Source organism: Hypomesus nipponensis, chromosome 12 (assembly GCF_054491055.1).
Source record: "Hypomesus nipponensis isolate SF chromosome 12, ASM5449105v1, whole genome shotgun sequence".
Lineage (NCBI taxonomy): Eukaryota > Metazoa > Chordata > Actinopteri > Osmeriformes > Osmeridae > Hypomesus > Hypomesus nipponensis.
In genome coordinates this window covers 6,555,494-6,569,610 of record NC_140372.1, presented here as the reverse complement: position 1 = coordinate 6,569,610, position 14,117 = coordinate 6,555,494, and the positions used below count along the sequence as shown (strand labels likewise).

The following is a 14,117-nucleotide window of genomic DNA, read 5'->3' as shown; positions in this document are numbered from 1 at the left end:
CACATTCTGACGGCCGTCAGAAATGGTGACCTCTTTGATAATGGCTCTATGATGACTCTAAATCTGAAACAACGGCTCCAGATCAGTGTGAATCAAAGAAATAACTACCCCAAACCATCTTTGAAAGTTTGAATACCTTTGGGAAGCAGTTACTGTGGGAACACACATTCTTAAAACATCTTTTTTTTTGTGGGTCACACATTCTGACGGCCGTCAGAAATGGTGACCTGTCTTATAATGGCTCGAGGATGACTCTAAATCAGAAACAACGGCTCCAGATTAGTGTGAATCGATGAAATAACCACCCCGAATGAGTGACTGAGTTAGCAGCGTGACATCAAACAGACATTTGGCACATATTTATGGATGGTAAATATCCAGTATTTGGCTAACATAATCCCTGAGATAACGACTAGGTGAATTACACTAGAATTTTGAATTGTAGAATTAGTGCAAATTTCAATTGCAATATCTTGTATGGGACTTTTGACAAGCTAGCCGACAGCAACCTAAACAGCATGTAGCCTGGCTTCCCAGCAAACTGGGATAGCAGCTTTGAAAGTGTTTTGGGCTCTGAATTGGGCTATCTAGCAAGTTATTTTAGAGTCTTGCCATTTGTTCTTTCTTCCTTCATGATTTTCATCTCTATGGAATTGCGTTGCTGTTGTATTTCGCAGTATTGTGGCCAAAAATGAAAAAGAGAGACTCATCAGCTGCTGACGTCCGTAATTTCTTTGAAAAAAAGTTTCTGGAGATGTTAGACAATATTAACAGAGTAGTAGTTCATAACATGTTTTAAGGTACAGGACACCAGACTGACATCAATAGCTCTTACTGACATTGTGAGTGAATGTATATGGGTACAATGGGGTAATAAGCCCAACACAGAAAGTCGCACAGCTGTCCCCCCCAATGTTTGATTGACTATTTCACCCTTGTGCAGGATACAAAAGTGTTGAGCTGAAGGCCGTGGCGGCTGTCAGTGCCAGCCTGTACTCTGCTGGTGAGGAGCTCCAGGTGCGGGGGCCCATCCAGATCACCCTCCCCCTGGCAGAGCCCACCTCCCTCAGGCCCTCAGACACCGTGCCTGCCTGGGCCTTTAATACCAAGACAGGTCGGTGACTTTTACTTTGGCAAGAACTTGACTTATCTACTTGGCTGCAGAACAGTAGGTCGCTAATGTGCTGGATACTTAATGCGTACTGTTAGGGCACTACGAATAAGAATTACACAGATAAGAATAATATTTCTGCTGATCCAGACAACCCCCTATCAGAAGGTCTAGGTTAGAATAAGAAAGTGAACTTTTATTGTGTAGCATTTTCAAGACAAAGTTACTAAGTGATAACATGAATCAAGTAAGAATAAGACGTTGAATAAACGTTTTTTTCTTATATTCCACATTTTCTTCTTAAGGTGGTTGGGAGAATCAGGGTCTTGGAATAGTAAAAATGGTAAACAATCACCTGGTCTGGACCTACATGGCCTCTCATCTTGGGTACTGGATGGCTGCATCCATTCCCTCCTCCAGTGGTATGTTACAAATGAATGGAAATTAACCACAATAGAGTACTTTGACTAAATTGGTTTCAATAGTTGATGGTGCAAATTTCTGCCTGTACAGATTATATGGGACATGCAAGCTCCATGGAATTCCTGTCATACCACAGTTACTTGCTTGTGGGAATATTGGGTGGGACTTTGGCGATCGTCATTGGGGGTCTGTGTGTGCTGCTTTGCCATTGTGGGTAAGAGATCAGTTCTGCAGTATGTCCAAATTGTAACTTTCACACTTTGCATGTCTAAAAAAATTCAGATACAACAGATACCCCACCAGCACCAACCAGTTTAATTCCTTTCATTCTCAATGTTTCTTTTCTTGTTTTCAGAGGTTCACGTCGTCAACCAAGGAGGAGGAGTGTGCGCTTCTCCAAACTGTCGGTTATGAAGAAGGACCAGACGACCTCCACCCACCTGGAGGAAGGGGGCCACGGCCTGTCTTTCCACCCCGGTGAGAGAGCCCACGGCCTGGCCTCACGCAGCGTCCAGTGTGACCCCTCATCCACTCCTAGGCACAAAGCCAACTACAACATCTACGTAGAAGACCCAGGGGTTCGCTCTGCGGGCCCTCTGTACGAGAATGTCGGTTCAGACCGCACCAAGGGGCCCCAGTCCTCGTCTCATTACATCAACAGCGAGGAGGTGGCGCGCCTGAGGGACAGGTCTGACCAGAACCGGGCCGGGATGGGGGCAGGCCAGGACATGTTCTTCCAAGACAAGCTGGTCCACATCTACAACCAGCCCGTAGCCATCATCCAGGCCCCTGAGCTTTTTAGCTCACTGGAGCAGCAAGGGTCAGGCTGCAAGTCAGCCACCTTCCCCCGCAATGGAGGCGACTATGACCCTCATTTGGAGGGTGGCAGTAATGACAACTATACCCAGACCCTTCCTAAGATCCCCCACCACTCCCAGACGGGTCTTGACCCCAAGCAGGGCGGTCAGGACCAGCCCCAGGCACTGGAGACTCCACCCCAAGGACAGGGGGCTTCCAACCCTGGAGTGTGGGGCCGATATAGCAGCCTCCTCGAATCCTCCGTGTCTGTCCCGGGGACCCTCAACGAGGCAGCTGGCATGGGGCCCTATGGAGGTGGCCACGGGGTCCCCAGTGAGCTACAAGGGGTCTCAGAGCGCACCTTGCTGGAGCTGACACGAGGTAAGTCCTCCTCTCCTCACCCCAGGGCCTGGTTTGTGTCTCTGGATGGGAAGCCCGCCGCCTCGGTTCGCCACTCCATCATCGAGCTCCAGGGCCGCCACCGGCCGACCAGCAGCAACGACACGAGCCTGGACTCCGGGGTGGACATGAACGAGCCGCTGCAGAGCATCCGCGAGGCGGAGAGGGAGAGGGCCTCAGGGAGGGCGTCCTCCTTCCCTTACCACAGCAGGGGGCGCTACGGCGAGGACCAGGATCTGAGCAGCAGTGAGAGCGGGACCACAGCCACCTGCACCCCCGAAGACCCCTACCTCCGGAACATTCTGGACGGGAGCAGCGGCGCCATCCCCAACATTCCAGAGGAGCGCGATGGCATGGATACCTCCAGCGCTCAGGAGGACAGCGAGTCCAGGGCCACACCGCCTCCACGCCGGCTGAGGAAGGTGAGGGATAAAGGGAGGGCCGACAAGAGGAGTGCCAGGCATGTCAGAGAGGAGAGGCAGTTGACGAAGCGAAGTTAAAGCTCCAACTGACAAATACGGTCAGCCAATCAACAAAATAGAGAAATCGAGCCTTACTTCAGTCCTGACTGCACGGTCATTTCCAAATTCAAATTGTCCTCCATGGAAAAGTCTTTAACCCTAAAACTTGCATACATATTGGCATAGTGGTCAGTGCATTGCTGCGTGACAAAAAGTCACAAACGAAGTAAGCTACAGAGGCAGGATGTTTGTCAGTTTGACAATTTGGTTGACATGCCGAGCGACAGTTGCAGACTCTCCCTAAACTTGGAATAATCACCAGCGGGACGCTCTACAGTGTCTACGCATGTCTCATTGCCCCCTAATTCTTGAGAAAAGCACCAGAGGGTGCCTTCCTTAAGCCTGTTGTTATTTTGGATGTGTGCTGATAGTTTGCGATCAAATTAAAGGATACAGATTTTGAGCATTGTAGAATCTACTGGAAATTATATCTATAGAACAGATGAGAAGGCTGTATAAAGAGAGTCCTTGTACAGTACAGTTACTCGCACCATAATTGCCTGCTTTTGAAAGAAAATCTATATTTACGCAACTACACATCCACAGTGCTTACTTCTGATTTACTGTCAGCTGGCCTTCAAACCATCAATTTTCTTTCAATTTAAAGAGTCCAGGTTGCATTTGCAATATATTCAAGGTCTTATATTGGACCAACAATACAAGAGCACTGGAAAGCAGACACCTATGTACATTATATTGCGATGCACAACTGCCCCTTGTGAGGTCTTCATTGTTTTGGGGCTTGACCCCTTTATTTGAGAATGCATGAAAGGAAATATTACACTGTGTGCAACAAGAAAGAAGTTACTTAGATTTTACATAAAGCGTCTTAAACCATGTGAATGCTGCCGTAATCTGAGGGAGGTCGATGTAAACAGTCATATCTTACATTAATATACTTGTCAAACATTGTAGTAACTGTAGTTGTTCAAAGGTTTGCTAGTCATAATTCTCACACTGATCTCTTTCATATGGCTTGATGAGGTTTTCATTGATGAGTTCAGCCAAGCACAGAACACTTTTATCTGTTTGTGATATTGTATTTTACCACAGTTGGGGAGTAGACATACAGTACAGACTGTATAATATGCGTTTAAAGTAATTTAAATCACAATGAAAACTTACAGAACAAGAGGTGGGTGTAGGTGAGTGATGGAGCATTTGTCTGCAGATCTTGAGGTTGCAGGTTAAAATTCTCCTCTGTATGTCGATTTGGATAAAAGTGTCTGAAATTAATACATTGTTATTGTTACATTATTATAATAGAACACAGCCAAAGTCTTCAGTTTTCACAGCACTCAATTGGCAATAGAGGTTATTAATTCAATGACCTATTACTGTGAAGAAATTTCATGTAGCACAAACTGATGCTAATTTCCTGAAAACGACTTATCCAGCAATATTAGTGTGTGCTGAATTTGAAACATCATCGGCATTGTGGCCATATTTAGTCTTCCTTCATGGTAGTGTAGTGACATATTTTCCCTCAGTGCTTATGGGCTCAATATGGTAGTTAGCTACATTAATAGCTGTTTGTGTATAAGCATTGTGTGTGATGGTCTTTTTATGTTTATAATGTGCATACGGTATATGTACAACATCTCAATTTCCTTAGCTTTTAGCAAAGAAGTTATGAGAGAATGCATCCCAGTGTTTAGAGTGAGAAGGTTTCAAGACACAATATAACACATTCAAGCTTTAGATACCATTAGACCATACAGCACAAAAACTTTGAATTGTAGCAACTTGTACCTTAATTATAAATGTAGCATCGCAAGTGGTGCACCAGATCAGTAATGAGGCATACTGTAAAAGGGGGATTGAAAGAATTAACTTTGTATTTTTTATTTTGCCATTGAAAATTTGAAAAGTGGCATTTGCTGAATGTATATCCCTGTATTTATTTCAATGTGCTGTATTGTATTTCTACTGTATCTTCATTTATAGGCTTAAAGCTTACAAAATGGGCAACTTGTGTTGGTTTACTTCTGTATATGAAAGTAGTGGTATTAGTCTGCCTTTTTGTGCACTTACCAAGTTTACTTAATAAACTCACTTGATACCAAATAATGAGTGACACATTTTTCTTAAAAGTGTTGGCGGTATAATAATAATTTTAGCAGAAAACAGGTAGTTAAATCACAGCAAACAGGAAGTTTGCTTCCTCAGGCCAGAGTTGCCAATCTTAACTGTCATATACAGTACAGTCCTCTCATTACTTTGTTGAGTGATTAATCATTTTAATCCTACTCTTACACTCCAGTTGAAGGACACATCTTCATATAGACCGCCAGGTCTCATTCAGATTTTCCCTGGTGTTGAGTACTTATAAGCACCCCAGCCATTCTCAGCCCAGAAGTTAGCCTGTCCCCAGGGTCGAGTCTGGGTCTGGCTCTCAGCTTCTTCACTGTCCTGTTTCTTTGCAGGATGCTGGCAGCGTTATGAGGAGGGGCATCGGTCATTTCTGCTTCAGTCACTCTTAAACCTACAAACAGGCCCTGCAGGCTTCCTCCACTCCCTCCGTTGGCTGCCAACCTGTCTGACGAGACTGTCCTACGTTGCCCTGTTCTCATTTTATACAGGCGTGACTTAGTTCCTGGTCTTACCCCTAATAAATCTTTCCTAAGCTGGTCAGAAGGGCCGAGTTGTTCAGACGAGTAGCTTTTCTTACTTAGAAGAGATTTCGAAAGAACTCTTTTCTCTTCCGTGTCTCTCTGGTGATCTATCATCTCTTTGCTCGACTTGTTGATGCGTAGACCCTGTAAGCCGTGGATCACTGGCTCTGGTAAGAGGGCACCAGCGAGTTCATCAGAGGTAGCTACACCCAGGGAGGGAAAAGGTCTGGAGACTGCCTTATGAAGGAGGGACACTCCAGGGACAAACAGCTGCTCCTGCTTGTCAGAGAGCTTGGTCTGGGTGTGTGTAAGGGCAGAGGCCAGCTTTCCTGCGCTCTTGTCCCATTTGCAGCACCACAGCAACGGGTTGAAGATAACAAAGCCGTCCAGGGGGCAGAAGTTGGACCTCCGTAGAAATCCGTCAACGCAATCTCTATGAAACTAAAGAGGAGAAAAAAATGATCAACCTTGAGACAGGGAGGACTACAATTCAATGAAGTGTTTGCTATTTCTTCATTCTGACATGAAAAGAGCTACACTGAAAATATATTCTTGTCTACAGGGAAACTGAATAAATTATGATTAAAATTCAGAAACATATATTTATATGAACCTTGTGGTGGCAGGGCAGAGTTCTGACATTCTGACCAAGGTTAAAGTTCCCGAGACACATTCTGCACTGCTGACCAGGGTCCAATAGTCGGCTGCCTATCCTCACACAAACCACAGGAAGGCTCTTCACCACATGTTCTGGCACTGGGTCACTCTCTATTGGAACCGAGCTGAGATGTGGAGGAAAATTTATTGTGTTTCAATCTCAACATGGCTCAATGATTGCAAATTTCCGCATATAATTCACATCTTACATTTTAAAAAGATTTTTGCTAAATGTAAGAGTGACTGCGATTTATAGTTTTCGACTACAAAGTATCACTATAGTACTTTAAATCTTTATCAAATGTGTGGATTTTGGACTGAAAGTATTCCATGGATGAGGGAATTCTTGCCTGGCATTCTCTGACAGCTCAGTTGTCTCCAGAGGTTCCAATGTGTGAAAGACCAGCTGTTTCACTGGTCTCCACTTCTGGGTCCGTTTCTAAAGGAGATTAAATAACCATATTATTTGCTGAGACTGTCTGTCAAAACAATACACATGAGACATTTCACAATGTTTCACGAAAGGTGCCTACCATTCGCATTGCAAATATATGCTGTGGATGACAATTCCTCCTCATGCACTCCTCACAGAGATGGTAATAACTGCAGACAGTGCATCTGAACATAATTATTTATACTGAGATGAGGTGCATATAAGGGAGACATACAGTAAGTACAATGTCAAGGTCAAATATTATTATGGTACTGCATTAGGCCAGGGTATTATTTTGACACCAGAAAGAAACGTTGATTTACTTGAAGCACTTCCTTGTAATAGGACAAACTCTGCAATTGTTGCAGAGGACGCCCAGGTGTTTGTCCGGCTTCTCTCTCTCTGCAGCCGTGTAGAGCTTGGCAGAGTTCTTCACCTGTTCCTGCAGGAGTTTCAAAGGCCCAAAGTCCTCTCTGCATAGGGGGCACTTCACCATGGCTTTCAGATCCGACGGGGGCTGATGGTCAGCCCACACTTTCATACATGAGATGTGAACATTGTTGCCACAACCAAACCTGAAAATTGGTGTGGGTAAATTACAGGAAATAGTCGCAAGGTGCTATGCTTGAAGGCAGTTTTCCGTTGAATCAGAACGTTCTTAAAGAATTCATTCAGAATTAGCTGGTAAGCCATGATCTTTTTTTATTTTATTTTAAATTGATAGTTTTTTTATAAATATATATATATATATATATATATATATTAATTTGTATTACATGCTTTGTAGCAAACAGAGATTGTCTAAATATTGAGTGGATTATAAATATAATGTATTATTATTATCTATTATTGTCAAACCAACCTGCAATAACACACAGGTAGAAGCTTTTCCAGTAGCTCCTCCTGACAGATGGGACACACATCCTGAGCTTGGATCCCCTTCTGGTGTATGCTCCCATCTTCCTGGTCCAGATCCGGCTTCTCATCAGGTGAGGCCAACGAGTCCGGGTGCTGCGGGGTTTTGCTCTTGTGTAAACCATGCAGCACCTCCACAATTTGCCTCTCCACAAGGCCCTGCTGAAAACAGTCTGGAAGTGGATAAAACACAAAAACAACAGCACATTAATATATAATTTATCTTTACATGGATTCGATTTTGTCTTAAGATTCAGGAAACAGCAGACCTATAGGCATTTTAAAGAACTTACATTCGTGTTCTCTTGGCAGTCTGAATTTCCTAATTAAAACCCTGTAATTAAAGTGTAATTAGTTTACAAATTCTTAGTCACATTAACAATAGTTATAGGTTTTCTGTTTACCAGCAAATGTGTTTGCAAGGGTCCCTGTCTTTGAGAAAAGTTGAACAGGTACAAGTATGTGGATCTCCTAAGCAAACCTGAAAGATCAATGCATTATGATAAAACAACTGCAATGTAATGAAATATCAATATCAGCAATTGAATATATTTTAAAAGAAAAAATCGGACTGCCTGCTGCCAAGCCTAGGCTACTTTAGCAAAATTATGCGAGGATTCACATGGTGCCTTACTTTAAAGTTGTTGGACTCCCCTTCCTCTTTGAGCAAGAATCCGATTGGACCATATTCCTTCAGTATGAATATAGTTGTGTTCAGGGCTTGGTCCTGGTGCCAACTAACTGCATCGCTTACAGTGTTCTTCCAGGTTGTTTTTCTAAACATACTGGTACATTTAACGAACAGTACTATAAGTTCAAACTTCAAGTCCGCCAGTCACTTGTAGTAGCAATGGTCAAAAAGTGGACCTCGACTACTGTAATACTGTGTACAGTTACTGTACTGTAGCTAACCTTCTACTGTACCTGTTACGAAGACGATCTAGTTAGCTAGTTTTTGTTAACATTTGTTACTACGTTTAGAAAAGAGATAGACTGTATTCTATCAAAAGCCTTGTGATGAACAACCACCCTATTTCTAGTATAATGTCGTTTCATCCATCTTGTTAGCTAGCTGACAGATCTGAGTTTACCTTGGTATTTTATTAACACCTGTTTGCCAAGTATTGTTGTCATGGAAATAATGGGACCACCTCTTTCGCGTCATTCATTATTATAACACTAGAGGGTGCTGTTTGCTCAGCTGCTATATGCGACCATAGAAATGTAGTATGGAAATATCCAACATTGTAATATACATACTTGGTAGACCACTTTGTCACTCTCTGTCTGAATAAGTATAGCTAGAGATGCCAATTTCAGATGTACTGTAGTCTGTCACTTTGAAAACAACATATACATATTTAATTTTGTATCACATTCAGATTTTAAAATGGTGTGAAGTAGATTTTCTTGGATTGAAACCTATGTTGGTTGTTTTTGATCGATCTCTTCTGTTGAATGCCGGCCGGGGCTGGACTGACAGGGCCTCTCCTAGACTAAGTTCTGTAGCCCTCAAGTTTCCTTCACTGGCTATCGCAGTTTGAGTGGGATACTGTACGAACCATATTGGATTAGAATCATATGTGTTGGCAGACTCTCTGTTCTCTGCCTTGTTTCATCAGACACATGCTGGGAGGTTGTAAACAGAGAACAAAGAAGAAAGTCTTTGTTGACATTTAATATAGGCTATTTCATGCTTTAGTTTCACTCCATGCAGTTTTAGTAATATATATGAGTCTTTGAGTTTATTGAGTTGCCTCCTCTGTGTTTATATTAGAGAGAGAAAGAGAGGAAAACGAGGGAGAAAAAGAGAAAGTGAGGGGTGGGGAGCGAGAGAGAGAGAGAGAGAGAGAGAGAGAGAGAGAGAGAGAGAGAGAGAGAGAGAGAGAGAGAGGGAGGGCATCCTTACAGGAAGGTGAGGAGCTAAAGGTCAGCAAGCACATGTTGAAGGGTCGCCCTCTTGTCTCTTGCTGCGATACCAAACGTGACACCCTGGCTGCTTCATGCAGCGTAGGTTATGACCCCCATCTGGGCAGATTCAGTCATTTTTAGATGACAGGTTTACCTTTCCACATTGGGGAGTGGGGGTTGACTGGGAAATTATAAAGCAAAATACAAAGAAACAGATTTTCAGATACAATTATTTATTGTAAGCATTTGGCCGAGGAATATTATTGTAGTTTATGGTATTGTGCATAATTAACAAATCAAGTTTGTCTAAACATTAAAAAAATTCTCCTCCTCTACTGACAAAATGGAGAACTAGGATACAGTACTTGTTGCCTTATATGTTATCGATGTTAAAACAATAAAATAGTTTGTAGAGTCATTGCTGATAAAAACTGATGGATGAACCAATGTCTTATTGTGCTCAAAGATTCCTACAGTCAGTAAAAATGATATAATGACTGTATTCACCCAGAACTAAGATGTATTTTTTGTGCACGGTTACTTGAGACCCCCTGGAGGAGTTCAAGTGGCTGCTTACAATTTTTTTAGAGAGCAATGCATAATTTTATTTCGGTCATCATTGTACAGTGTCACTATTTTTGTATTTATAAACTGTGTAAACTGTACATTCCAGCAATGAAAAAAACCCTGTACAAATAAAGGATAATTGAACAAGGTTTTTCCACTAGAAGCCAATGCATAATAAACATAAGAGGGCTTGTCGCACACAGACAATAATGTTTATTTTCTAATCACAATAGCAGTGCTACGCCCTTCTCTGTGCCCTTGAGAGTGGGGTCACAAAAAGGTCAATATCTAACTGGGATCATTGACTGTCTTGAAAGCTGAACCTACTCCCTAAACACACAGAGGCAGACAGGCAAAACGTCATGCTATAGTGAATGAAAGACAAGTTTGGTCATCTCTTTTGATAGGTTATTTTAGCTTGCGTGCACAGGATTAGGGTCAGGTTTAGGGCTAGCCGTGTATGTGTTTGGAAAAGGCATGTGGGTTTGTATGTGAATGTGTCTAGCTGCCTGTACTTACAGGTACAGTACATGGATGCATGTCTGCATTTAATCAGTGCTGTGGGATTTCAGTAAGTGCAACAGTGGACATCTGTGGTTCTGCCTCCGCCAGAGAGCTGTCTAGGGAGCCTGGATCAGCTCCAAATAAAGGATGAATGATTAAGAGTTCGTTAGGCCATGTAAATCCAGCAGCCAGCCTCATTACAGTCTCATCCTCAGTCAATGGAAGTCAAATGAGGGTCAGGACACACGGCTGTGGGTTGGTTGGGAATGTTTCTGGGTGTCACTTTATGAATATTGTTTGGCTTTCGCTCAAGCATGTAAACTTTCACTTGTTAGTTTGTATTTAGTACTCCAGCAAGAGTCAGGACACCCAAAAAGATACTTAGAGACACACCCAGCCTATCAACAAGCTGGCGGTGGGCACGATTTGATCTCTACTACTAAGATAAACCATGTGGGAGTTGGGTACATTTAAAACACATCAATACCTAGGTTTGCCTGAGTACATTTTCAACATTTTGATATTCATATAGACATGAACCCTTGTTTATCCCAAAATTTAAAAAAGACAGTTGTGTGAACTGTAATACAGAAATTAGTGCAGTAGAAACCGATGGACATCTGGGGACGCTGCACTAATGCCTTGGCTCCCTGACTGCTCCGCCGGAGCGGAAGCCATCGAGGCCATCCTCCCGGACCCTCTGGGGCAATAATTTGAGTTTTACACTTCTGCTCAGCCGCTGTTCCTATTCACCTTGGAGGGAAGTGGCCATTTCACATTTCCTGGGGAAACGCATGAGCCTTTCTGCTAAATCTGTTCATCTTCAGGGAGCTGTGTTTGGACAGTATACCTGTGTATGTATGTGTGTGCATGTGTGTATGCATGTGGGTGTATGTGCGTGCGCATATGCATGTTCGTCTGCACACACACACACACAGTGTGTGTTTGCTCTCTGACTTTTGTGGGTTTGTGCTTGCCTGACCTCAGATGTAACTGTAGAGTACGTGACCCATGACAGTGACGTTTGTATCCTGGTCCTGGGTCTCCTTCATCATGCCGCTGTATTTGGTGAGGAGTCTCACTGAGTTTTCCCAGCTACTCCTTTTCCTTCCTGTCCATCTCCAAACACCCAAAGGACACTTGGAAGTATCTTCCCTTTACCACTCCCTTCAGTCTTTTCAGCTAACAGTTTCTCAGGCTTGGGGATTTAAATGTTTCCAAAATAATGGGAGGGCCTAACTGTATTATTGGGGTTTGGTGTGGAAATGCGGCTCGTACAGAAATATAGTTTTCCATGAAAGGGTTTTACTTAAACAAACACCCTACAGTGTTTATTTCACCAACATAGATAATCTCCTAAAATTCCATGCTTTATCCACCCCCCCACCTCGCACTCCAGCCCACCTCCTCCCAGTACCCATCCCCCTCTGCCACACCCCCATCGGCTGAGCTGAGGTCACGGCTGACTGACAGGAAACGGGGGGTGCTTTAACATCCCACCTTTTCCCAGATCCTGGGCGGAGTCTGGACTGGACCGCATGGACCAGAACAATGGCAGGAAACGAGCAAAGAGGAGCGAGCGAGTTCCTGAAGGTGGGATATTAGTGGAGTCGCCTGTATGAGTGGACACTTCCAGCCCTCCACAAATACGAGAACAACTGTACTCATCAAGCTTGGATTGTTTAGTAAAATATAATTATATATGATCAAATGTGTTTGGTAATGATTTTAGTCAATACAATGTATTAGGTACACTTTGCTCTCTATGGACTGGAACAAGAACTCATTTAATTTAATAAGATTTTATTACAGTGTGATTGAAAAGGAATTGCAACCGTGCCCAGCAACCAGGTCAATTAAAACCTATTTCTTTATTGGCTCATAGAGTAGCACAAGTCTGGGCAATACAATGAACAATAGGCAGTTTATACAGAGGCTGCATTCCAAGTGTGCAACATTACTGTTGATGATCCCCACACACACGTAAGCAGAAAATCCTCTGTGACGAGAAATTTGACCACAAAAATGTCCAGTGAAATAGCTTCATGTTGTCATCATGTCCTGTTCGACAACAAGGCAACTAACAGGGGATAACAAACAAAAGACTGTTTTTTGTTTTATTATGTCACCCATCAAATACGTTATAAGTAAAGTTAGTTTGATGGGGCTTCATGTACACACAAACACAACTGTAAAATGTACAGTATTTTTCTTTCAACAATACAAATACTATATCAAACCCTAGAACTATACTGGTGAACTCTATTATGCAGTTATGAAGGTATTTTCTGCCACAATCTAATCACAACAAATCATGTGTCCACGAGTATGTAGCTTTTCCAATAATCTTGCATCCAAAGCAGCTTCCACAGGCTGCCAAGGAATCAAATGTTGACATCACTCTGCAATGGGAGTGTCCAGAAAATTTATGACCCCGTGTCGGCAAGGCAGCGCGACCTCACTGGTCGACAAGCATCAGACTTCCTGTGGTCCCACCCACCCAGGCCGGGTCACATCCACACGGCTGGCTGCAGTGTTCGCCCTAACCCCTCCACGCACCCCCACACCCAGAGACACCCTGAGCCAAGAACTCATTCCATTGTTCTCCAGAGTACAGACATCCCATACTTGGCTTGGCCACATGATGTTCTAATATTCTACGTTCTTCTTGATTGGGCAGATGTGTATGATTTGAGGTGGTGTTGGTGCGTGCATGGGAGTTTACTATAATGTTGTCTTGTTAGTTTGGCCATAAATGGTGATGAGCAAGTAGTGACTGGGCTGGGACCCTTAGTCATAATACTGCAGTCTGTACACAACAAACACAGGAGAAGTCTACAAAGACATTTTGAAGCATAGCCTCTTTATAAGGGCTGACAACACTGCACTCATGTTACCAAGACGTGGAAAAAATGACCCCCCCAAAATCTTTTCCAGAAGATAGTTCTGGAATGTTTTTGAGTTTTCCACTGAGAGGAGACCCTTTCAGGGCTATCTGACTCCTGGGTCCTCTCTTGTCTACAGACTGATACAAACTGGAAATATGAGAGTCTGGCAAGTCATGACGGAGTGACCTTTGCTCTTGCAAAACACTTCAGGCATGAATGGGCTATTGGTGTTGTTGTTGTTGTTATTATGGCTGCTTCCATAGTTCCTTCCAGTATTTAACTGATAGCCCTTCATCCTGTTCCAGTCTCGACAGAAAGTAGAACATATTACTGGTTGAGAAAAAAATCTATGCCCATCTGCTTTCTAATACTGTA

The 14,117-nt window shown here is 43.2% G+C and overlaps 2 protein-coding genes across 6 annotated transcripts in view; one reads left to right on the top strand and one right to left on the bottom strand.

Moving 5' to 3' along the window:
• fam171b (family with sequence similarity 171 member B) overlaps positions 1-3,231 on the top strand; it is a 115,654-nt gene extending 112,423 nt beyond the window's left edge. The window contains exons 5-8 of the mRNA XM_084668378.1: positions 944-1,114; positions 1,417-1,533; positions 1,625-1,748; positions 1,890-3,231. Of these exons, the coding sequence (XP_084524504.1) occupies positions 944-1,114; positions 1,417-1,533; positions 1,625-1,748; positions 1,890-3,231 (1,754 nt within the window). The remainder of the gene's footprint in view (positions 1-943; positions 1,115-1,416; positions 1,534-1,624; positions 1,749-1,889) is intronic.
• Positions 3,232-4,990: 1,759 nt separating this feature from the next.
• Positions 4,991-9,009, bottom strand: zswim2 (zinc finger, SWIM-type containing 2). 5 transcript variants are annotated; one of them, XM_084667374.1, is made up of 10 exons: positions 8,964-9,009; positions 8,507-8,657; positions 8,277-8,353; positions 8,166-8,206; positions 7,820-8,045; positions 7,281-7,532; positions 7,058-7,142; positions 6,875-6,963; positions 6,481-6,649; positions 4,991-6,308 (listed from the first exon to the last, which is right to left on the bottom strand). In XM_084667374.1, exons 2-10 carry the CDS (start codon positions 8,654-8,656, stop codon positions 5,550-5,552), a joined length of 1,848 nt encoding a protein of 615 aa, XP_084523500.1. In that variant the 5' UTR covers position 8,657; positions 8,964-9,009; the 3' UTR covers positions 4,991-5,549. The 5 variants fall into 5 exon arrangements, with proteins under 5 accessions (XP_084523500.1, XP_084523501.1, XP_084523499.1 ...); XM_084667375.1 differs by having other exon boundaries at positions 8,785-9,006; XM_084667373.1 differs by having other exon boundaries at positions 8,797-9,006.
• Positions 9,010-14,117: the final 5,108 nt, after the last annotated feature.